The sequence below is a fragment of the Pipistrellus hanaki genome (assembly GCF_964339955.1).
Source record: "Pipistrellus hanaki genome assembly, chromosome: 3".
Lineage (NCBI taxonomy): Eukaryota > Metazoa > Chordata > Mammalia > Chiroptera > Vespertilionidae > Pipistrellus > Pipistrellus hanaki.
In genome coordinates, this window is record NC_140505.1 from 171,302,132 (window position 1) to 171,328,020 (window position 25,889).

Here is a 25,889-nt window from a genome sequence, read left to right on the forward strand (position 1 = left end):
ACTGTGGCAGGAACCAACCCAGGTAGTGATGTTGAAAAAATCCTGCTCTTCAAGGAGCTTTTAGTCAAGTTGGATAAAAGATAAAAGATAAATCGGCAAATACCTACAGCTAGGTGATGATTGCATGGACAGAATATGTGCAATGGGTACTAGGAGGGACCATAAGAGAAGCTCCTGAATCAGTCCTGGAAGATGCAATGATTGAGATAAGTTTTGACTAAAGACTTGGTGTCAGATGGTTGTAGGAGAGGGAAGTGGGCATTCCAGGCATGGAGAACAGCACAAATTAAGGCATGAGGTGGTGAACACAGCACAGTCATTTAGGTTTGAAATGAACTGAATATGGCTGGAATGAAGACTATATGTGAGGGTAAGGTGGGATGGAAGGCAGAAAAGGTAGGCAGGCATCAGATCATGAAGCCAAACTTAAATACTTAGCTCCAGTGATGTGGAAGGATTTTAAGTAGAAAACTGGTAAAATCAGACTTAAAGAATGTTATTGGAGGGATAGAGAGAAATCCTCTAATTGTTTTTCCCAGAAGTATGCCACAGCCAGGGCAAAGCAAGGCCTTGTGAAAATGGTGCATAGATTGGATCTCTAGTGGAAAAGAGAGTGCTGTGGTGGGAGAAGAAGCAGAGCCTCTAGGGCTACTGAGTTGTCTCCCCTGAACAAAATTTCTTCTGGGTCCTTGAAGGCTGCCTATTAGACTTCAGATGAGGAAGCTGAAGCTCAGGGAAAATTAGCTGGGGAGCTGGGGCTTATGAATGAAAGCCAAACAGGAGTAATAACCCACAGCTTTGCTCTAGGGTGGCCCTATCTTCTCTCATTTTCAACATTATCTGTTACCAGTGGGAATGAATGGCAGCAGTATTTATGGGAACATTTATACAAAATCCACACAGATTGCAAATTCACCATCACCCTGGCTTTTTGCCATGATACTTCGTAAGAGCTGGATTTATTTATTTGGGCTTCTATTCTCTGTTCCCCTGGGGGTAGAGATCACAAGGAACAAAGGCAGCACTGATTGGCCAGGATCAGTCAAGGAGCTGTATTCTGGGGGTTAGTCACTAGTTTTGGGTCCTTGAGAATGGGAGGCACACTTATCATATCATTGATACACATCTGGATAAAGTATTTACTTTGAAAGATAACAAAAAACCAATATTCAAAATGCTCTTGACAAGGAATCCTAAGCCAAAACCAGCGAGGTGAAATTTAATAATGGTAAATGTAAAATCAGGTTAATAATAATAGCGTAGGATGAAGATAATTTGATTTGGTAGGCACTTGTGCAAGAGAGATGGGGCAGGGGGAGGGGGAGGTGAGTGGATCACAGCTAAACATGAGCTCTCAGGTTATTGCCAAACATGAACTTGTCTTACACTGAAGTAATGAACTCATGGGGTACAGATTGTGGTTAATTACGATGTCACCACTCCTGAGCAGTCAGTTCGCCATGGAAGAATGTGCTCAATTCTGGGTGCCCAATTTTAAGAGGAATGTTGACACTCAAGAAGATCCATTGATGTTACAAATTAGAAACCCAGGGAAGATTTCAGCTAATAGAAATTTCTTTTAAACTTGGTCCAAAAGATGTATGAGAAACATTAAATGTGAATATTTTCAATTGGAACATATGCTCTCTAGTTCCCCATAGCTTCTAACATCCCTTATTGTTTTATATCCAGCACTCACATATCACTGTTTTGTTTTGTGTTTTTTTTTTCTATCCAAATGAACTTGTAGCCATTGAATTCTAACAATTTCCAATAGCACTAGACTTACCTGAGACACTTTTTGTTTTTAAATATCATTTCCTACTTCCACAATGGCCATGATGGAGTATCTGGTGTAGGACTAGCTTTTCTGCCATAAAAAAACTCTAAACTACTTAAAATATATGTAATAACTATTTTCAGACTTCAGACAAGTCAGGAAATCTCAGAAAGAACAAGGGTAGCCCTATAGTTGCTCTGAACAGTACAAAATAAAATAGCTAGTTTGTAGTCTTAAACCTGACCGTATTTGGCAATTATGTTAAGTATAAATGTATAAATAGTCTAAACATCAAAATTGAGGTATAGGCCAGCCTACGTGGCTCAGTGGTTGAGCATCGATCTATGAATCAGGAGGTCATGGTTCGATTCTCAGTCCAGGCACATGCCTGGGTTTCCAGCTCCATCCCCAGTGTGAGGCATGCAGGAGGTAGCCAATCAATGATTCTCTCTCATCACTGACGTTTTTCTCTTTCTCTCCTTCTTCCTTCCTCTTTAAATCAATAAAAAATACTTTTACAAATTAAGCTATCAATTGTTAGATTGGATAAAAATCAATACCCGACTAAGTGATGCCTATTTGAAGCATACTTTAAATATAAAGGCACAGATAAATTAAAAGTAAAAAGGTGCCCTGGCCAGTGTTGCTCAGTGTTTACAGCATCAGCACACACAATGAAGGGTCTTGAGTTCAATTGCCGGTTAAGGGCATATACCTGGGTTGCAGGTTCAATCCCTTGCCCTGGTTGGGGTGCATGTGGAAGGCAACCAATTGATGTATCTATCTCACATCAATGTCTCTCCCAGTCTCTTTCTCTCCCTCCCTCCTGCCCTCCCACTTTCTCTAAAAGCAATGAAAAAATATATCCTTAGGTGAGAATTAACAACAACAACAACAACAACAAAAAAGTAAAAGGGTGAAAATAAATTCACTATGTAAACACTAATCAGAAGAAAGCAGAAATGGCTCTATTTATATCAGACAGTAGACTTTAGGGCAAGAAATATGATCAGAAATATAGGTGATACTTATATTGATAATGAGGCCAACTCATTAAGAAGATGTAACAATCCTATTTGGGATTGTGTGCATCTGATAACAGAGCTTTAGACTCATGGATATAGAGAACAGACTGACAGCTGTCAGACAGGAGGAGGTTGGGGGCTGGCAGAGAAGGGTGAAAGGATTAAGCAAAGAAAAAAACACAACTCATGGACACAGACAACAGTATGGTGATTGCCAGAGAGAAGATGGGTCAGGGAAGGTAAAATAAAGAGAGGATAGATAAATGGTGATGAAAGGAGACTTGATTTGAGGTGATAAAAACACATTACTATATACAGATGATGTATTATAGAATTGCATACCTGAAACCTATGTAATTTTATTAACCAATGTCACCCCAATAAATTCAATTAAAAATAAAATATATGGACTAAAAATAGACAAAAAGAAAGGATAAATAGACAAATCCAAAATTATACTTGGTGATTTCAACTCTCTCAGTAATTGAGAGAACATATAGTCAATCAGAAGGGATGTGGTAGACTTGAACAACATTGTGAATGAACTTGTCCTAATTGGTATTTATAGAACACGAAGCCAAACTGCAGCACATGCATTATTTTTATGTGCACATGGACCATTTACTGAAGTAGATCATATTCTAGCTCATAAAATAAGGTTCAATGATTCTTAAGGATCGAGGTCATATGGAATATATTCTCAGACCACAGTGGAATTAAGCTAGAGATCATTTGTTGCAAGTTGCACAATTCTTTCTTGATAGACACTGTTAGCCTCTGAAGAAGTTTTGAAATAAGTGATATCTATTAACAAATGTGGAAAAAGTAGTAGTTCATATGACCTGTTCAGGATGTCTCAGCTTTTATATTTTAAGTATACTGTTCTTTTATTTTTTCTGATCATCTTTTTGCATAAAAGATTCACTCCAGGCAAAAATCTCAATTCTAGAGACAGAATTTTGTCACCTTTACAGTCATGGTCACGGAAACAGAATCCAGAGACTAAGTTAGACATGGGACTATTTAGGGGTTTAGCCTAAGGCATTATCCCTAGGACATGGGGTATACACCTCCATGGATATTAATAACCAAAGGAGTATATCTGAAATATGTCAAACCATTCCACATTATTTAAATTCTTCCAATTTCACCAAATGAGAGCCCTTTTCTAACATTTGTTATGCTTCTCAACAGGCCATTATTTTTACCTATGAAAATCCATTTCTGACAATCCGTATGCTAATTTACCAAGCTGGGCTTGTTGATAGAGACAAGGAAAGCAGAAATGCCACCTGTGATCACTGGCTTTCTGAATAGATTGCCAGCTGAACACCTGGGCTATCTTGCTTAGCACCTGCCTCATAGCTTCAGTCAAATAACACACATCCTCTCACACTGTGTATGATGAAGTATTTTAAAGTCACTCTTACACATTGTAACATTTTCCTAGACGGTTTCCTCTTTTAAAGATGTCCAAGAAAGGATGCCTGTTGGCCTGCACCCTTGCAACCTATTCCAATGTCACACGAAGTCATCAAGGTTTCCTTTTCCCCTTCCAAAACGGCCTCCAGGAATGTCTTTATTCTTGTTTTCAGAGCCTCCTTCAAAATGTGCACAGCCTCTACTGCCTGCCCCGCCTTGTACCTTTGATTTAAGACTCCCAGTTCCTGAGGGTAGAGAGCGGGTTTGGCCATGGTTCATGGCTGGTGTGTTTACAAGGGAAGGATCATCCTGCAACCACATAAATGGCTATTAACTTGTTCTCTGTGGTTGTTGCACAAACTGCTTTGTGCTCAGATAATTATTTCCAACTATCACTTTGTTCACCTTTAGTCTCTACTAAAATCAAAGAAAGGACTGAGCACTGAGAGGTAGGACCTGCTAATGGACATTTCTTTGTTTTCTTCTAAAACTGCTTTTGGAGCCCAAGAAATCAGACATTGCCATTCTGAGGTCAGGGTCTGGGCTAAAATGAGGAGAAACTGGATTTTGTTTTATTTTACTTTTTAAAATAATTTTAAAATTATAGAAACATTCAAAAATAATACAAAGAACTCCCTATCATTGGCACTCTGATTTATCAATTATTCATATTTTCCTACATTTGCTCTCATTCCCTCTTTCTATATCATTATTAGTAGTAATATAAAGTAATTTAAGAGAACGTGGTAGACATCATGCCTCTTTATCCCTAAAAATGTGTATTTTCTAAAAACAGGGACTTTTTCTTACAGTGTAACTTTCAATACCAGGAAATTTAACATTGCTGTTATGTCACTATGTATTCTACAACCCATATTGAAATTTCAATCACCCCAATAGTGTCCTACATTATAATTTATAGTTGGTATATCTCTTTAGTCTCCTTTAATTTGTAACCTTCTTGTCTTTTGTGGCATTGACATTTTTGAAAAGGACCTTTGTCTCATATTATCTCATGATGGGATTCAGATTTTGTATCATTAGTAGGAATCTGTGTTTGTTGTTTTTTACTCAAACAGCCCCCTTCCTTGGGTTGGCTCCAAAAGTCAACTCATTAACATAAAAAGGGACACCATTGCTGCTCTCCTTAGGAAATTCCCAGGCGTTTGGAAGCTGTGAGCCAGGAACTGTGGCTGAAGTATATCTGAGAAATATATTCTGGTCATCTGAATATATATATATATATATATATATATATATATATATATATATATGTATTATATAGCAAATCACAGTATCTCACTGTCCTGTATTGTTCATTACATTTTCATGTGAAACTGGTCTTGGTTTGAGATGATCATATTTCATTGATTCTTAGAGTCTACTGATTGTAAGATGCACATTTATATAATTAATACTTAAAAGAGGTGAATGTTTAAATGAATGAAATATGGTATAAGAGCATTGGTGGTTAAAACCCATCATTTATGCTCATTCATTCATTCAACATTTATTCAATATAAAATGATGTGTAGTTTGGTGGTCAGGGACAAAGAATCTCCTTCAGAACTTAGCTGAAATTCAAGAAAATAAAGGGAAATATTTGCAATTGAATAAACTTGAGTTTGCTCACATTCCATTTCCTAGCTTTATGATCTTTGGAAATGCATCTAACTTCTCTGTGTTTCAGTCTTCATCTATAAAATGGGGTTAATAATACATATCTTTTAGTGCTATTGTGAGGATTGGAATAATATTTGAAAATCATTCAGCTTAGAGTCTGGCTCATGATACAGCCCTTATTAGAGTAGGCACTCAATAAATATTTGTAAATAGATTGATTTATAGGCATACAATTAATATGCATTGTTGTAAGAGTGAATTACAAGTGGTCATTCCTTTTGATGTTGAAATTGCATTCCCTCCACTGTATTGGAAGCCATTTTGTTCCATTTCCAGTAAAGATGGAGAACAGCTGGACACCAACCCTTTGATAAAGTCTGAGGACAGAAGTGGATTCACCCCTACACATTGGTCTTAAAACTGCAGGGAAATGATGTGTCACCTTATCCATGGAGGTGTCAGACCTCTGGAGGTCATTTCTTTCTAGTCCCAACTGGCAGACCACATGTCTGCTCCCACTAATTGCAGTTATTTTCCTGGCTGTCAGTGTTAATGATGGATGGGTGCCACTGCCATTTGGATTTGTTGACCAGAGATAATTATTTTCCTAACATGTTCCAAGCTTGCTTAAAACCATACTATGCATTTTGGTCCCTGGCTGTTCTTTCGTTTTTTCCCTTTTCATTTTGAAATCTGTATGTGTTTTTATGGCATGAGGAGAGGAAGATGGGGGTGGAGAAATACAATCAAATCCATATGTTTGTGATGCATTTACCCTGAAGTAATAAGAAAGCATTGTTGGGAAAGAGCCTTTGGATGACTTAGGAGATATTGTTATAAGTTCCACATTAGTCTCTCCATCTTCTCAGCCATGCTGCCACATGCCAGGTTCTGAGAGGATCAAGTTCACCTGGGGACACTGCTCTCTTACCTCTTTCTTGTTACTTTCATCCCTAAGGCCTTGTTTCCTTCTCTGCATACTCAACATAAAAAGATAAATGATTGAATCTTTACTTCTCTCTGGAGCCTCAATAATCATAGTTGATTATTGCTACCATAACCTCATATCTCATCTAGAGACCATTTCTTTTACCATCTGCAATCCTGATGATTCTTGGTTGGTGCCTTAAGTGAAAGCTAAGTGACTCCTGTGAACTCCATAATTTTGATGGCTTTTTTTATGTTTTCCATGCTCATGCCAGTTTTCACATCTGATTGTTTTTAGGCTCATTTCCTTTCTTTCACCTCAATTATTTGTGTGCATATTTTAAGAGATATTTATACCTCATGCATTTGCTGTCATATGTCTAGAGTTCTGAAAGAACTTTGGTTAATGTTTGGATAGGGAATTCATTAACTTTTCCTAAGATCTGGAACTGAATTCTTTGGGGTCTGCCATATTCTGGAGTATCTGTCCTCAAATTTTGGAATGGTCCTCCAGGTTATAGCATTGTTCTGTATTCAGGTAGCTCAGGATCTATGCTAGTGATCTGAAAGCATATAACCTTTGACTTAAGCCTCAAGTTCTGCTAGGATTCTACATTGGTAAACCAATGAGAAGAAGGCACCAAGCATCTAAGCTCAAAGAAGTCCCTTTTCCTCTAGTCCTTAAGTTAAAATACGCTGGGAGAAAGCTCATGGGGAAACAAAGGCTACCCATATGTACATTATTCCAGGGAATCAGGAGCCTGGGCACAGAGACTGGTGCTGCCTCTGATGACTTTATTGCTAAGTGGCTTTCATGCAAATCATCTGAAGCTTTCTTACCATTACCCGACTCACAGAGGTACTCACTTCACATGTTCATCATTCATGCATTCAACAAGGATTCATCATGTGTTGGGAAAGGACAGAGCCATGTATAATGCCCGGGGTGGAGGGGACAGAAAAAGATAATATAAGCCCTTGAGATGCTTGCAGTAAGGCTGGGGAGATAAGACACAACCACTTAAATAATAAAAGAGTAGAAATGAATGAACTCAGGCAATGAAAGCAAAGATAGCATCAGTCTCAGCATCTTCTGTCATAGGTGCTTGGCTTTAGGCCAGTTGTTTAAACCTGTGACCTTCAGGGTGTGTGAAGGTACCTATACGCTATAAAGTGTGGTGCGGATTTTTAGGGTCATTGGTTATAAAATCAAGCGGCAGTACAATGCAGAGGAACTAAGCTTTAGAATGTAATAGGTAAGTTATGAAGACATATCTATCAATAGTATTCATTGCTGGTGAGGGGTTGAGGAGGTCTGATTGACACAATTTGGTTGGAGAAATGGGATGGGCTTGAAGAAGACTTTTCGAGAGTCTCCTACGTAGCCTTGGCAAGCCTAAGAATCTTTACTCTCAACCAGGGTATGTGAGGACATATTTTAGATGGTATTAGCTTTTCAAACCACTGTTATATCAAAGTGTTGATCCCACGCTCTTTAGTTCCTTACTATCATTTTCTGCTCACCACACCAAAGGCTGCAGCTAAGGTAGTGGAGACATTCTCAGAGGCAAAGGAGGTCCACCTTGATGAAAGTAGAGGGAGAAACTATTCTGACTAAGGAAAAGATTTATGGTGCTCAGACTAATACGTAATAGTTGGAAAAACAATTTGGAAGTTTTTTATTTTTATTCTTCTATAATTTTTAACATGACTCATGGGTACATAGTGATCTTCTGGATCAAGATGAGACAATGGAGATTTTTCCCATTTTGTATTTTCTTTGTGCGTATGTGTGTGCGTTATATACAATTATTCCTATTCTCTTGTCCATTAGTCATATTCTAGTGGTAGATGAGAGAGGTACAATTAGCAGTGGAAAGAAAGGATTTAGAATTGGCAAAATAGTGGGCTAGTGAAAAGGATCAAAGACTCTCAAGATAGACTTTGGTTGGAAATTCAGATGTGTGGCTAACTAAATGTGGACTTGGGCATGAGATTAAACTTTGAGGCTTGTTTTCATTATATGCAAGTTGAGGGAATAACGTCCTAACTAACAATGTAAGGATTAAACTATTTATGTATGTAAAAAGCATATAGGTGCTCTTCTTCCCTTCCTTGGTGGATGAGAAGGGAGCAAATTTGGGAGAAGAGAGTTATCTAAAAAAGGTCAATGCTCCAGGACAGATCAAACATAGTTATTTTAAAGTGAGAATTAACCTAGGACTTGAAAGAAAAACAACCAGAGTTGAGACTTCACATGTATAAACACTAAGGGAGAAACAGAGGCTATAGAGATCAGGATGGCTATGGCCATGTCTTGGTGAAGAACAGATATAGCTTGGGAGGCTAGGTTCTAATTCATGGTTTTCTTCGTGGTTCTACCATGGCATCAAATGTTCTTCAAAAACATTAGCACCAACATTGTCCATGAGCTTTCAGTAAATGCTCTATTCTGCATCAAGACATTTCTTCATCAAACTTTTAACATAAAATTGGCATGATTGATACCTGTCATAGTACTGGTCTTTCTTCCCCTTGAGAATATTGGAGAACACTGAAGAACAATTCTTTTCTCATATGGAGAAGGTTTATTTATTTTTCTGTCACTTATACACATTATGGGACAGCAAAGTCAAAACAATTATTCAACCTCTTTTTATTAAAATCTCTGGCCTCTTTTCTTTTTGGAAAAATGTGGAGTAAGGAAGCCACAATAACTTGTGCTGGGATATTTTGCTTTAGAATTTTAAAAGCACTTTCCTTGTGCTGTCTCAGATGATATTTCTAACTCAGTGAGATGAAGGTCATTTTCATTTAATAGTGGCACCTACTTGCTGGGGGACCTTGAAGCAGGGCCATTCTGTGACAGCTGTGCAGGGTGTTTGCTGAACAGGGGGGTCATAGGGGGCTGAATTTACCCTGGGCTCTTAGCACATCATGAACCCCAGAACCTCTTTTACATCATACTGAAGGGGGCTTTGGTTTCTCCATATACCAAATGGGATTAATTTTAGAATATTTATACAAGAAGTATTGCATATTTTTAATTCTTTATCTCCTTTATTTTCTCAACTGGGTTCAGAATTAGCGCACGCTGCTGCTGCTGATGGTGATGGTGATGATGATGGTGGTGGTGGTGATAATGATAGCTAGCATTTCTGCATGTTTACTATGTGCCAAATGCTATTTCAAGGAATTGACTACATATTAAGTGGTGCAACTATGTGCCAAGTGCTGTTTCAAGCAATTGATGATATGTTAACTCATACAACTCTTCTAACAAGCATAACAATGTATAGTCTTTATTTTCCCCATGTTAAACTCTGGTTTCTGTTTGTGGCTCTGCCTAGTTATTGGTGGTGATTTTGGACAAATCTGGTAATGTCCTTTAGTCCCAGTTCCCTAATCTGTAAAATGAGAGAATTGTAACAGATCAGAAACTTGTAAATCCTCCCATTTCCTTTTTTTACTTTTGAACTTTGTATTATTTAAAGAAAAAGTAATACACTCAAGTAAGCAATTAATGAGGAAGGGAAATCTACAAGGGATGGGAACACCTCAGGGATCAGCAACAGTAGGGAGTTGGTAGCACATTTAGGCCAAAAGGATCAAGAGGAGGTTGTGATTATGGAACTAGAGAGAGTGGTGCTGAAGCTACCACAAGGGGGGAGGGGCGGGGAAGAGCTGTGGCCTGCCCCTGCTGCCAACCCAGGCCGGACTGCTGGAGAAATCAATGCCCCATGGTCTTTATTCCACCATCCTTCCATTTCCTGCTGGTACCTCCCCATTGGCCAGCCCAGCAGGCAGACAGTGAGGAGGTCTGATTGACACAGTCCACTGAAATCACCCTTTTGGAGCACAGAGCTGGTGGCACTGGGTGGAGAAGGGTCTGCAGTTTCACACAAGCCACCTTCATGGCAACACAGGTTCAATCCCCTGAACTCCCTCAGGAATTGTTTTGAAGTAAATATTATGTAGAAAATTTTGAAGAAATGATTCTAAAATATTTTAAATGTACTATAATTTAAATATTTTATTGTACTATAAATTCATTACATACAATCTTTTATAGTATTATTCATACATAAAGTCAACTTTATCCCTTTCCTTTTTAACAAAGTAGCACAGACTGTTTATATTATTAAATTAAATTATACAAGAAAATATATTCCAGTAAATACATTTTTAAATAGAGGAATGTCATCTTTAGTTTGAGTAATCCTATATAATAAAGAGGTGATATGCAAATTGACAATCACTCCAACACCACAAGATGGCTGGCAGGAGAGGGCAGTTGTGGGCAATTAGGCCTGCAAGGGAAGGCAGTTGGCTGGGGGGGGGAGGGGGGCAGGACTACAGGGGAGGAAAGTTGGGGGTGACAAGGCCAGCAGGGGATAGCAGTTAGGGGCAACCAGGGTGGCAGGAGAGGGCAGTTAGGGGCAATTAGGCCAGCAGGGGAGGGCAATTAGGGACAACCAGACTGGCAAGGGAGGAAAGTTAGGGGTGACTGGGCCAGCAAGAAAGGAAAGTTGGGATGACAATGCCTGCAGCGGAGGACAATTAGGGGAGAGCAGTTGGGGGCAACCAGGCCTGCAGAAGAAGGCAGGTAGGGGTGACCAGGTCTGCAGGAGAAGGCAGTTAAGGGCAATCAGGCTGGCAGGGGAGTGATTAGGGGGCCATCAGGCTACAAGGCAGAAGTGGTTAGAGGCAATCAGGCAGGCAGGCAGGTGAGCGGTTGGGCACCAGCAGTCCTGAATTGTGAGAGGGATGTCTGACTGCCCAGTGGGATCAGACCTAAACGGGCAGTTGAACATCCCTCGAGGGGTCCCAGATTGGAGAGGGTGCAGGCTGGGCTGAGGGACACCCCCACCCCCGCCAATGCACAAATTTTGTGCACCAGGCCTCTAGTGATATATATAAAAAATAGATTAAAATTTATCATCATATTATAGTTTCAAAATAGAAAAACACACTTTTATGATCTGAAATTTGGCATATTTGTAGTTTGAGTGAAAAGTTTAGCCAAAACCGGTTTGGCTCAATGGATAGAGCATCGGACTGCGGACTGAAAGGTCCTGGGTTCGATTCTGGTCAAGGGGATATACCCTGGTTGCGGGCACATCCCCAGTAGGGGGTGTGCAAGAGGCAGCTGATCGATGATTCTCTCTCATCAATGTTTCTAACTCTCTATCCCTCTCTCTTCCTCTCTGTAAAAAATCAATAAAATATATTAAAAAAAAAGTCATCAGGATTAAAAAAATAGTTTAGCTGGTTTATTAGCTAATATTTCTCCTTCATTCCTAAATGATGAGCTAAAAGTTTTAGGCTATATTTGCAAGGATTTTTCTGCTGATTATACATAGTAATTGGAGACAATCTTAAACTCCCAATAACTAAGAGCCAATTGGATATAATAACCCCCCCCCTTTTAACATTTAAAAAAATAATGACATATCTTTATACATCATATAATAAATTGATCAGTTGTGAGCATTTATGGATCTGTGTGAATATCATTGAAGCAAATTTATCTAATTCTTTCATGCCATTTTTATGCTCTCATTGACATCTATATTTCACCACTGATGTTCTTTATGTTCCCATCTTTATTTAAAGATTGGTTGTGAGTTAAAAAAACACACAACTCAAACAAAACTCAAGCAACACCAAACAATATTTAAGAATGAAAATGAAAACAATGTAAAATGGCCAAAACCACTGGGTGATAAATGATTAGGGGACTAGCCATGAGCATGTGTCTCTAATCACTATCTTATGTGTACTTGAAGCTCTCATGCTGCTCATTAATAAACAGAAACTGTCTAAATAATCATTTTATGTATTGCTTATTTAACAAATAGAAATTGGAACACATGCTGTGACTGCCTTTTTGATGTGAATGAGCTTCTGGTTTATAGGATTTTGTAAATCATTGAATGGAGAATTTAGTTTTGGATGATTGATAGCGTTCTTTTCAGTTTTCTTCTAAAATTGAAAACAAATCATAATACTTCGCAAACTGGGAGGTTTAAATCTGCATAATCATCTACTCTGTGACCTATGAGACACATGTCATGGTTAACGTATAGGCTTGAAATCAGGCAGCTCAGAATTGGGGTCTGAATTCTGTCAGGTTTGCTGTGTGACTTTACACAAGTTACTCAACTTCTCTGAGCTGTGCTCAACCTCTACATAGAAGAGGGACAGGCCTAGTAACCCCATTAGGGGTATTATTATGAGGATTCAGCCATCCATTAAACAAATGCTTATTAAGCCACTGCTATGTCTCAGGCATATTCTAGGTACAATGGTGAATAGGAGAGAAAAAGTGTCTGCTTTCATGGAGCTTACATTCTAGCAGCAGAAATGGACAAAAACATCAACACATTTAGAAAACAATGTCAGGTAGTGGTAAGTGTTATGAAAAAGAAATGAAACAAGGTGAGAGGTAAGGAGACGTTTGGGAGGGGGGTGATTAAAGAAGGCCTTTCTGAGGAGGTGATGTTGGAGCAGAGGCTGAGGAAGTGAGCGTGAGGTCGGAGGAAGGAGTGCTCCAGGCAAGGGCACAGCCATAGCAAGGGCCCTGAGGTGGGACATGTGATGTGTATGAGGAACATAAGAGGCCAAGAAATTGGAGCAAAGCCCAAATGGGGAATGGCAGGAGAAAATGAAATTGGGGTTTTAACCAGTGCAGGGCTCAAAGGTCTAAACTAGGAATTTCTCAGGGGACAGCCCCGGGGATCAGAAGTTCCCTCTCCTCTCATCAGAAGGGTGCACACACGTTTTCCTCAGCCGGACCCACCTTGTAAAGGGAATGGTGGTGGGGACAGCCTTCAGTTGGGGGAGACCATTCTGCTAGGGAGCTTGAGCCTTGAATTGACTATTTCACCCACGTTGACCCCCATCTCCTGGTTTTACCCAGGAGAGCCTTTGCTGGCTTGCCTGGCTCTGTCAGTAGCTGGGAAATTCCAGGCTGTCTTTCAGAGAATCAAACATGGTGAACTTTAATTAAAGGCTCAGCACTTTCCCTTTGGGCACCTGCCCATAATGCTGCTAAGGGCACCCAAGTCTGTTTGCCTTTAATCCATCCCCCGAGGGGCCAGGAAAGCCTGGCAGCTTTTTGTGAGACCAGGAAGGAAAGTGATGTGGGCCTGGCAGGAGTTGAGAACAGAAGTTCCCTTCTCCAGCTGACAGGGCCGGCTCCCGTGGAACATGCCCCGCTGGCACGTCTGCTCCACGCTAATCTTCTCTTGCTCAACTTCTGACCTGATCACTTGGGAATGGTGCAGACATCCTTTGGCCTCCATCACTGCCTTGGGCTGCCTGGTCAAATGCCAACCTTGCATTTCAGGGCTGGCCTCCGTGCTCTGGAAGCCTTGTCTTTTGTTACCTGGTCTTTGTGCTTCATTCAGGTGAAAACTCCTCTTCAGGTATGGTGACAGACTGGGCCTGAAAGCTATGTATGTCTGACATGGATTAAATGCTGTCTGACTTGGAGACAGATGATCTCCAGGGGATCTGTTGGCCTGCAGATTATAGCACATGTGGTATCTTTTTAAAATCAATTTTAAAATGAAAGTATGCTATACATACGCAAAGGTGTACATACAATAAATATACAGCTTGCTGAATTTTTGTAAAGTGAACACACCCATACAACCAGTACCCAGATCAAAGAAAAACATTATTAGTACCCCAAAGGTCTCTCCCCTCTAACCCCACTAACTCCCTTCTAGTCACTGTCTTCCTAAGGCTAACTACTATCTGGACTTCTAGCACAGTTATTTTGTTTTTGAACTTCATATAGATAAATACAGTATATACATTATGTAGCATCTGGCTTATTTTTGTTCAGCATTATGTTTGTGATATTTGTCCATATTGTTGGGAATTCCTGTAATTTGTTCATTTTCATGGACAAGTATATCACAACATATTTATCAGTTCTATTATTTCTAGGCATTTGGGTAGTTTCTAACTTGAGGCTATTATAAATAGTGCTGCTGTGAATATTCTTGTATATATCTTTTGATGCACACATATTCATTCCTATTTGGCATATACTTAGGAGTAGAGTTGTTGGATCAGTTGTAGTAGATACCACTAAGCAGTTTTTCCTAAGTGGTTCAATCTGTATACATCCCACCAACACCAAGTGAGTGTCCTGGTTTCCCCACATTTGGCCAACACTTGGTATTTTCTTCTTTCTCATTTTGCCATTCTCACAAATATGTAGAGGTCTTGCATTGTGATTTTATTTGAATTTATCTGGCGATCTGATGATTAATGCAGTTGAGTACCTTTTTAAATATGTTTATCAGTCATTTGGGTTTCTTTTTTCCAAACATAATTGGAGTCAATATAGTCAGAAGATGAGCTAGGTTTGGATTTTGCCAGTTAGCATCACCTTCACTGGACCACAGAGTTCAAATTTCTTCTTCCGTGGGACGCTGTTACCATATAGTTTGTGTGGGTCATGGAGGGCTGAGAATTTGTTCTCATTGTTCCTGAAACCCTCGGTTTTCAGGAGCCCTTTACCACAGAGGGGTGTCCCTTTTGCCCTCGCTCCTCTTCCCCAGTAGCAGACTACTGACCTTGTAATTCAGTGCTTTAGGTTTTTTATCTGAATGAGAAATGGTCCTGGGAGATGGGTGGGCTATTGTGGGTATGTGGAACTAAAGGAGCTCTCTCCATTTTCCTAACTTGCCCATTATCCTCCTCATGACTACTGGGTGGTGGTCGTTGGACAGGATCTTAGGAATGAGTGCAAACTCATCTCATATCTGGAGCTCCCAGTTATTATAACCTGTCAGGCTAACCTACACTCAGCCTTCCAGAAGTTAACATTTTTCTCTCTATTTCTTCTTACTCACGCTTATGGAGACCACACCTCCCAGGCTCTGCCAAATGTGGAGCTGTTTATATGTCTCACTTTTCCTTGGAGAGGCTTCTCTCTCTTTAAAATTTAGTTCACCTGGTTTCTTGCAGCTTCTACTTTCTGCTGGGTTCAAAAAATGTTCTGATTTCACAGATTATCCATATTTCTCTTGTTATTAGGGTGGGTGATACATTTCCCCTCAGTTGTCTGCATCCTAACTGAGACCAGCCCCACTGGTAGTGGATCAAGAGACTGCTCACTGTTCTCACTCTTCATGCTTCCATCACAGAGTAGGCTGAGCTCCCATTTCCCCCCTGGATTTTATGTCAGAGTCACTTGAGAAATAAAATATGCTGCTCCTCTGTGGATTATATTTTTCTCATCAGGTGTCCATAACCAATATTTATTTAAAGAAAAAACTTTTTAGAGTCTTAGTGTGCTAATTTACTAACTTTATGAGCTGGGGATAAAAAAAGGTATGGGTTGGTAAATTTTCTTTTCAAAAACTCATTTTTAAAATTATAAGAGTAATTCATTAATAAGTAGAGAATTAAAAATCAGAAAGATATAAAACCAAACAAATAAAAAACAACCCATAATTTTATTAGCCAAAGAAAATATTATTACTATTTTATCAAATTTATTCTTATCATTTTTCTGTGAGTATGTTTATGTTAATTTGTGTACATACATGTATATCCTCAAGCATATAATTTGCGTGTGTTGTTTACATAAGCTAGTTTCAAAAAGCATTTTTCTGTGGGTTTCATGGCACTCATGAAATGATGTGTTATTCATGTTTGTCTGGTGAAGATGCTAAAATTTATGAAATATTTTTTGTTTGCTGTTACGGCTGAATTCCTTCTTGTAGCTATTTCACAGGATCAGCCAGGATAGGTGTGTATATGTCATTCCAATGAAATGTAATTCATTTCACAAAAAACTTTGTACGGAGGTCCCCCTTTCCTCATGTAACTTCCATTCCTTTTTATTTATGCTGACCCATTGTCAGGTTTAGAACTAACAGAAATGAGGCAAGTATATGATGTTATTTTTTTGTTTATTTGTTTTTGTTTTGTTTTGTTAATTTTCACTGGAGGATGCTTTTTCCATCTATGTTGTTCTAAAAATGTGTTATAACTTATTTTCCAGAAAGTATTTTGGAGAAAAAATTGGACTGTATTTTGCTTGGCTGGGATTATATACATCATTCCTCATCCCATCTTCTATAATTGGTGTGATTGTGTTTCTTTATGGATGTGCAACAATTGAGGAAGATATTCCCAGGTAAGATGATTTTAAAGAAAAAGGCTAAATTCCCATGTTAGTAGTTTGGACTTTCATCTTAGTTTCAAGTACATTTCACACATCTCCTTCCAAAGTCCTCACCCTCTATCCTTCTTCTTCCCTTATTACACACACAACTTTTCTCCAGAGCCAGATCTGGGAGCTACAGATTCTGGGAATGGCTTCATAGCCATGCTGGGTGTGACCCACATTCTTTCCTAGTAAAGCTCTTCTCCAGAGCCAGGTCTGATTTGGACAGGTGGATAAAGCCTGATGAAAAAATTGTGCCTGAGAAATGCTTTCCCCCACTTACCTTCATGGTTCACCCCTCCTCCCCCATATTTTCCCATAAGATCCAAGCAGGAAGTATTGAGTGGTATTGGGTAAAGATCACATGTCTTTCGGTCAAACACTGTTGGGATAAAATGCTGTGAGACTGTAGAAGCAGGCAGCTCTGGAACTGAAGAAGGCCTCTGGTTCAGGAGTCAGAAACTACAGGTGGTGACAGTTCCCATGGTGGAGCTCTTGGAGAACCACGAAATGGAACAAAATCTAGTCCTTATGAGAAAGAGAAAGCCTACAAAGAAAGTAAGCACTTAAAAATAGTGCTTCTTTGCCCTCTGGGTTCAGAGCAGAGCCAATATGACTTGTGCCAGGCATGGTGCTAGGTGGTTTTAGGCACTAGTTTCCTTGATGCTGTAGAAATAAACATTGTAAACTCTATATAAGGTAGTTATTATTTTTGCCTAAAAGAGTTGGAGAAATTGACGATAAATGAGATCATATAACTTGTTCAACCTCAACAACTACTAATTGTCAGGGATGAGATTTGGCTTCCTGCTGCTCCAAAGTCTTGCTTTTTCCAATACGCGTGAAATCTTCCAGAGAGCTCATATTCCCCTTGGCAGTCAAGAACTTCAACTAGCCTTGTCTGATGCATTTTCAGAAAACACGGATTCCATACTTCTCTTGCTCAGTTGTGATCCCTAGAGAGCTGAACCCCAGGTTGATCAAAACTAGAAATAACTATACTGTGCTTAAAGAACCAATGCCAGTATAATGGGTGGCGTGTCAGTATGCTGGTCCACATCAGGACTTAGAACTTGTGCCCATATGGGAATACATATGACAGTGAGCAGCTGGAATTGACTATCATCTGTACATGCTGCAAAGACATATATCCATGCACATGCACATATCATATATGTAGGCATGTAAAATGTGATTATTATCATTGTAGATGCCTATCAGAGTGTATGATGTTTTAAAAACCATGGGTAGCATCCCATTTGTGAGTTATGGAATCAATTTGATGGTTATATTTTAAGTGAACTAGAAGAAGATAAGATATAGTAGAATGATGTGTAATATTATTATTCATCACAAAAAGAAAGTATAAGTATTGTATGAGTATGTTTATAAGAAGATGATATGTATGTTTTTTCCTACTGGAATATAATATAAAAGACTTTAAAATTGTAGGTCATAGTCAAAAAGTTTGAAATTGACTCTTAAAAATAGAAATTTTGATTGTTACTTTTTCAGATTTGTGATAAGACATGACAAATCAAGAAGGTATAAATGATAGAAAAAATTAATTATATTGTGAAGAATTGTTTAAAGCACTGTTCTTAAATCAGAATTGTATACCCATCAAAAGTCCAAACTCTGGGCCTGATGGAAACTCATAAAATATCACTCCTATTAACAAAGGAATGGCCTCCAAATCCCAATACTAAATCTAAATAAATTCACATTTTTTTTCAGACTTTGTGTCTACCATCCACTCCTAAGCATAATTAAAAACTTGCACTATTCCTGGGATTATTTCAGAGGTTTCTAATTTTGGCATTAAGCTGGGAAGTTACTACCTATGTATCACTTTTTAAAATCTCTTTATTTTGAACACATTGTAGGAAGTTGCCAAGATAGTACTGAGAGGTGCAATCTACCCTTCCCCAGTTTCCCTTGATGGTTATATCTTTTATAACTATAGTACAAAATCAAAACCAGAAAATTTATATTACGTGGAACTTTAAATGGTACCTTTTATTGCCAATAACTTTGATATATGAGATACAAGTATCATTTGTAAGTAATAATTCCATATGTGCATGATACATCTATAGAACTTTCCTCTGCTCACCAAGGGATTGGTTCCATTTGTTAGGCATTTGCTTACATGGGTAAGAAAGACTGGAGCATTTTTAAAAAGCTGATTAATCTAAACCATATTGGAAAAAAATTGGTTACTTTAGGTCTGAACCTTAATAACAGATGTTCTGTCTGAATAATTGCTTCATTGCACCTCCTCTCTTTCTGCTAGCACAGTCCTGTACCACCCAACCTGTGAGCCATGAGTCACTCATTGAGAAAACCACTCACGCTAGGTTTTTACATTAACCTATGCTTTCTAGAGAAATGATAGGTTGAAGAAATACACTAGTAGATTTATAGCCACAGTTGCTTCTAACTAGCAATCTGTAGATTATGCAGCCAGTGAATAATCTAGACATGATTTCAATTCTAGGTGAGCTTCCCTCATCTTTCAGCTTTTCTAGAGAATTCAGTCATTTTATTGTCACCCTGAGGTAGAATTTTTTCAGAATTGTGTTCAAATTGCTTGCATTCAAAACCAAAACCAAAAACAACCATCAATACCTACAAAACATCTGACTTCCAATTTAAATGATATGGGGAGTATCTGTAATTTTATACAAATGATTGATAACTTGACTGTACTCTAATTTTAAAACCAGTAATTTACATAGCACTTAAGTTTCAAAATGCTTTGCACAAAGTTGGTTGCTAATACTTTTTCATTCCTGACCTCTTAGCACTGACTAGATTTGATTAACATTAGGGTGACTAGGGTTATCCCTCCCCACAACCTGTGTGTAAAAAAATCCCCTAAAGAACAAAGTCCCTACTCAGATGTTTTCAGACACAGCTTCAAAGCACAGCGCTTTACTAGAATTTATACAAACCAACAATTTTCTGTGTGAATTTGTTTTCCAAGAGGGTCCTCTCCTTTCTGAAAACAGCCAGCTCCTTCTCAACTACACAGCGAACACTTACCTAACCCAGAAGACTTGAAATAAACCAGGCTCTCGAGTGAACAAAAAGAATATGCCCAGGTGAAGCTAGCACAGCCGAATTTATTAACAAGATGTTACTCTTTAATGTTGTGGATGTGAATGAGTCACTGCTATTGACACTTGCCAGTGGAGAGCTTAGCAGCAAGTCAGTGGAGGAACCAAGGTTTATCCTCAGAGACCTAGTTTCCATTCTCTCACATGGGCCTTTCCCTGCTGTGGACTTAATAGCTCATTCAAAGTGAGCGTGAAAGCTGGCATTTGACAGAGAGTGATAGCCCTCAGTTAAATCCTTCGACTTCTTAATAAAGGAAGCCAAAACCAGACATCCCTTGACTTTTGGGTTAAATCTAAGCACTTGTTTAACACACACAGAGTACCAGCTTATTCACCCTGGCAGTGGCCTCCCACTTGCCAGCCATGCTCTGTAGCTCCCTCTGCTGCCTCTTTCTGGAGAAAACAGCTGTTGTTTCCAGTGTGGGGTCCCCTACCTCCCCAGTGCTTCATTTTCATGAAATCTTGAGTTCTCCATCATTTTCCTCCAAACCAAAAGCCTAACCTTCTACCCATTCCCCAGGAGGACTATCACACACCAGCACGATAAGTTCATTACTTTTCCTGCCAATATATGGTATGGAGAGATATTAGGAGGCCAGTTAGGGTTGGTAGTTCCTTGGTTCTTATTTATAAGCACTCATATGAGCCTAAGTTCATTGGATTCAGCTAATCACCTAATGAAGGAATGGAATTTCAAATATATTCATCAGTCCATTAAATAGAAATGTACTGAGAATCAGTTAGAATATAGGCGATGGTTATTTGACTCATGCTTCTCTCTTGAAGATCATAGAATCTAGACTTTGGAAAAAATTACCTCATTCTTTCATTTCCCCTAATCCCATTTCATGGTCATGATAATTTTTATTAGGTTGAGGTTATTAATCCCCATTCTACAAATGCAGATGTACTTAGTAAAAGTCTTCCAATTCAGATCTGACTCCATTCTTCACATAGCTTCTTCTTCCAGAAGAAAGAGCTTGTGACCAGTGTCACACATTTAAAAGACAGCCTGTAGGTTTAAGAAGACAGTCTATGCTTGGATGATGATGAAATCTAAGTTCAGGCGGGTGATTTATTCACAGTTGTTGGTGCTGCCCATCAACCTCATACACTCCACACATTTTGAAGGGGGTTTTATAAGCCATCTTTCAGTGTACATCTTTGACAGATGATCACTAACTTTCTGTTGGGGCACTTCTAATGGTGTGGGCTCCATACCTCAAAAGGTGGCCCATCTATTTTTTTTTTTTGACAAAACAGAAGAATAACACTCTCAAAGTGAAAAATCCAATCCCTTCTTTAACACACCTCATATATGGCATTGATAAGCTCAGCCATGGATTCAGAAGTGAGAGATGTCTTGGGGGTGATTTGTTTGGGGGTGGGTCCTGTGTGAGCTCCACCTGACCCAGTAGCCTCTGTCTACTGCAGCAAAGAGATGTGTGACCAGCAGAACGCCTTCACCATGTGTCCCCTGTGTGACAAGGCCTGTGATTACTGGAACCTCAGCTCAGCCTGTGGTACAGCGCGGGCCAGCCACCTGTTTGACAATCCTGCCACTGTCTTCTTCTCCATCTTCATGGCTCTGTGGGGTAAGTGGCTATCATGAGACTCACTTATATGAGCAGTACCTTGAAATAGGCACAGTGACCAGGCTCTAATGGCCATATCCTTCAGTTTATTTTCTTTAGCATTTAGTCCTTGTATCTCAAGAAGTATCTTAGGGATAATAGGTTTACCTCTTTTACTTATATATATATATATATATAAATAGAACTAGGGATATTATCATGTATATATTTAAAAATACAGTAATAGTAATCTTGTATTAGTCTCATGTATGATTTATTCAAAATTTGAATCAGTGAATATTTAAAAAACTCATAGCACAGCCATAATGCACCTCCAGGAAAATCTAAGACATATAAGGTCATAGCTATTGCCCAAAATCATGTCCATGGTCACAGTGTTAGCTGGTTGTAAAGGGCCTATACCTGGTATCCTGACTCTAGGTTCAGTGTAATTTCTAGGATACCATGAGTATAGACTGTAGAGATTTTACTTAATACCACAGTGGTGTTTTCAGTATTCCACTTTGTGAAGCGATTTGTGAAGGAAAGAACAAAGAGTTCCTTCATTGTCTTTCTCCTCCTTTCTGTCCCGCCCATCCCAGAGTATCAGGGTAATAAACTTTCTCTAGGCCATAGCCATCTGACACCACACACACACACACACACACACACACACAAACTTGTATTTTTACAAACTGAGATAAATTGGAATAACAACCTTGTGGTAACTGAGCATTTCCAAGAAGGCACACCCACGTGTATTAAAAAAAGAGACTAAGTCGACATGTTTCAGCCCATCTTGAGTAGCCACCTGCTTTTTACTCATCATGGATATGCAAGCCCTTAGCTTCCCAATTGGATCACAGACTACTTGGGTGGAGATAGAACCAGACTAGAAAGATTTCCATATTCCTAGGCCATCAGCGACAACTTCCAGGGCCATTCTACTCTCAGGGAAAACAGCTGCAAACCAGAACATACAGGCAGTGGTCAGTTCATGAGACTGAGGCAGGAGGAAAAGGCACTTGTGACCATAAAGCTCTGAAAATATTCACACGAATGGTCAGTAAAACAGACGGAAGTTGAAATTTGTTACCTGGGAAGTCAGGCAGTTCTGTCTCCTCATCCAGCAAGGGCATCATTGTAATTACTCACAAATCCACTTGAATGGACTTGGAATTCAGAATGTGCATTCATATTTTGATATGTTGCAATCCTAATGCCATTGATTTGTTTTGTAGCTATTATGGTGATCGAATAGCTGTAGCTTAGTAACACTGGGCCCATGATCCTTAAGAACTTTGGTGAGCTGCTTAATTCCTTGTTGTAGAGAAACTTGGTTTTCATTTTTACTTGCCCACTTTCAAGCCCCAACAACTGCCTCTTCTCTCTCAATAGCTGTAATGAACAAGTACCTCTCACCCCTCCCGAGAGCCTAATAATTTTTTACCCTCATCCCTGGCTCCTCTCTCTTCCTCTCAGATGGTAGTGTAGGGAAAGCAAAAAGGGTGAGATTGTGTCAGAGCTTCCTGGCAAAAGGTAGAGTTTGGTTTTGTCTTTTTAACAGCCTTGCTATGTTTTATGTGATTGTATATTTAGTAACAGCAGCCAAGAGCCCCTGGGCATGATTGCCTACATGTTACAATTAAAAATCATAATAATGCTTCTTGTTACCATGATTATTATGATCAGTGGTGCTTTGCTGGGTGGGCCTGGGCCAGGGCCCAGGCCTGCCAAGAATAAGGCTGGGAAGAAAAAGTGGTTCTCCACAGAAAGAGACTCAGGCTATTGTGGAGTGGGAGAGCAGATTGTTGAGATAGGGGGTTCATGGAAGGTACTAGACAGAGAAACCTGGTTGGAGTCTTAGGGCCTAGCCTCTCTGCTGTTCTGGCCTCAAACTCTAGCCTCTCTGCTGTTCTGGCCTCAGACTCCAGGGAATTTTGGAAAAAGATTGAAGCCCTATTAAAAAGAAAAGGGACAGGGTTTATAAATTTTTTTTTTTTTTTTTTTTTTTTACTTAGGGGACTGGCTAATGTGCAGCTCCCATAGCAATCTAATGTGAATCTAGCATTGGGTTGCTGAAGTTAATACCCAAGGTCCAATGTAACGTGGGACACAACACTTAACCCTTGAGAATCATTGTCCTCATCTGTAAAATGGGTGAAGTAATATCTGTCCCATAATGTTCTGTGACTAGTGAGTGAGATATGTGTACAAAGCACTTAGCACAGTGCCTGGCACATAATATGCACCAGGAAGTTTGAGCAGCTCTTCATCGGTGTTTGTTTGGCCCTCCCTTGTCCTCATGGCTCATCTTTCAATGACTCTTTTGTATCTCTTGCCGATTTTCACTGTCTGACTTCTATCCTTCATGGACCTTGCAGAATTTTCCTCAGGCACTGAGAAGAGTAACATCCTTCTTGGTCTCATTGCATCCCCAGGGTGATGCCAGTGTTGGAAGGTCAGGATGCACTTACATGAAAAATCCGCTAGTCCTAGAAGAAAACATAGAGATCAGTGCACTGTCATATTGTACCAAGTAAAGCAAATGAAGCTTTAAGTAATTGTATATTTAACCAGTCCATGGTTGTTATGCTCAGTTGTGTGCTGTGCCCGAGGTAAACAGGCATCTAGAAGTCAAGAAAGTTTACAGATCTATTACTTTACTATAAACCTGAATGGCAGCCAACAGTCCAGTGCAGCATACAGTGAAGGGCACCCAGATTCTTATCATGTGTAGAGGTGTATGGGCGGCTTCAAGGAGGGCCATATCCCTTCCCTTTCCAGACAGCAGACCTTAAGGGCAGTAGGAGTGTGGAGGAGTGGGTACCCTTGAGTTTGATCTTATGAAAGAAGTGGGACTTGAGCTGGTCAAGAAAGGATGAAGGTAGACATTGGGTAGTAGTATAGGACAAGGGGACAATTTGCACAAGTTAGGAATGAAGAGGACAGGGAGGAGATGGTGTCAGCAGCAATGCAGGCATAAGGTGTATGTTGATAAATGGTGTGAATGGATCTAGGTCAATCTGGCCAGATATACAGGGTTTCAGTATCCAGAGAGAACTTAGGCCATAAATAGCCATTGAAAGTTTCAGTAGAGGTGAGGAATGGGTGGATAGGGCATCCTTCCTCTCGCCACATCTTCTTTACTGCCTGAATGCTATTGCTCTTCAAGACTCGGCTCAGATGCCTTCTCTGGCAGCTAGTAATCCCTTTCCTGCATGTCCACAGCATTTTATCTGTATCCTTCTTAGATCCAGTCACTGTATGCCTTGTATTGTAGTTATTTAAAACCTCCCCACATAGACTGTAAACATCTTGAGAGCAAAATCCACACCAGAGTCATCTCATCTCCTTCATGATGCCTAGAACATTGTTCTGTGTTGCAGATACCTGAGCTGGGCCTAGTTCTTTTTTCAGGATTAAAAATTCATTCAAGTTCTCTCAACAAGAGATTTATTTTAATAAGGCAAGAAGCAAGTTCATGGATGCAAGAAATATAGCCAGGTCATTGGGGAACTGGAGCTGGAGTTGCTATCAGAAATCACAGGCCTTTTTCATTCTTTTACATGCTGCTTGGTTTATGCCTTTTCTGCTTCTCTTCGTGTTTTTTGGTTTCAGTTTTCAAAAGTGGGAATCTGGTCCATTGGCAGGCTCTAGATCAGAAGCTCAATCCTGGTGTCATAGACCATGGCTGTGGAGTAGAGGTTGTTGGTCTTTCTGGAGCACATTGGCTGGCCCTTCAAGGGGGCAGGCAGACTAGCTGATGTATATATGTAATAGGCATTCAACAAATATTGACTAAGAAATGGATGAATGAATGTCACTTAAGGGAGATTAATCTATCAGCTGCATGCAAGGTGGGTTGGAAGGCTGAGACTCTGGAGTTAGGAAGAACTATTAGGGGACTGTTACATAATCTCAGAATGCAAATATTAGGGCCCACAGAAGGGAAGTGGTGTTGGGGACAAAAAAAAAAATGGAGAGAAAAAAGTGAGAGTGTTGAGGAAGATATATGAAGAATGAATGTATTCATAGACAAAATGAAGTTTGTCAGAAAATGTCTACAAACTCATTCTTATTTTATTTATTCTGCCACCCTTCCTCACTTCTTGAAATCATGTTTACCCTCTTCTCATAACCTAGAAGTGGGGAAAGATATGTGTGTGTGTGTGAGTGTGTCCTCGGCTTTTAAGGATGTGGAATATTTAGAGCCATTCC

General features: G+C 39.5%; 1 protein-coding gene across 1 annotated transcript in view; it reads left to right on the top strand.

Annotated features, from left to right (window-relative positions):
- The window catches only part of ANO2 (anoctamin 2), a 277,160-nt gene that overhangs the window by 116,814 nt on the left and 134,457 nt on the right, over positions 1 to 25,889 (top strand). Inside the window, exons 10-11 of the mRNA XM_084878468.1 lie at positions 16,808 to 16,942; positions 21,529 to 21,689. Of these exons, the coding sequence (XP_084734594.1) occupies positions 16,808 to 16,942; positions 21,529 to 21,689 (296 nt within the window). The remainder of the gene's footprint in view (positions 1 to 16,807; positions 16,943 to 21,528; positions 21,690 to 25,889) is intronic.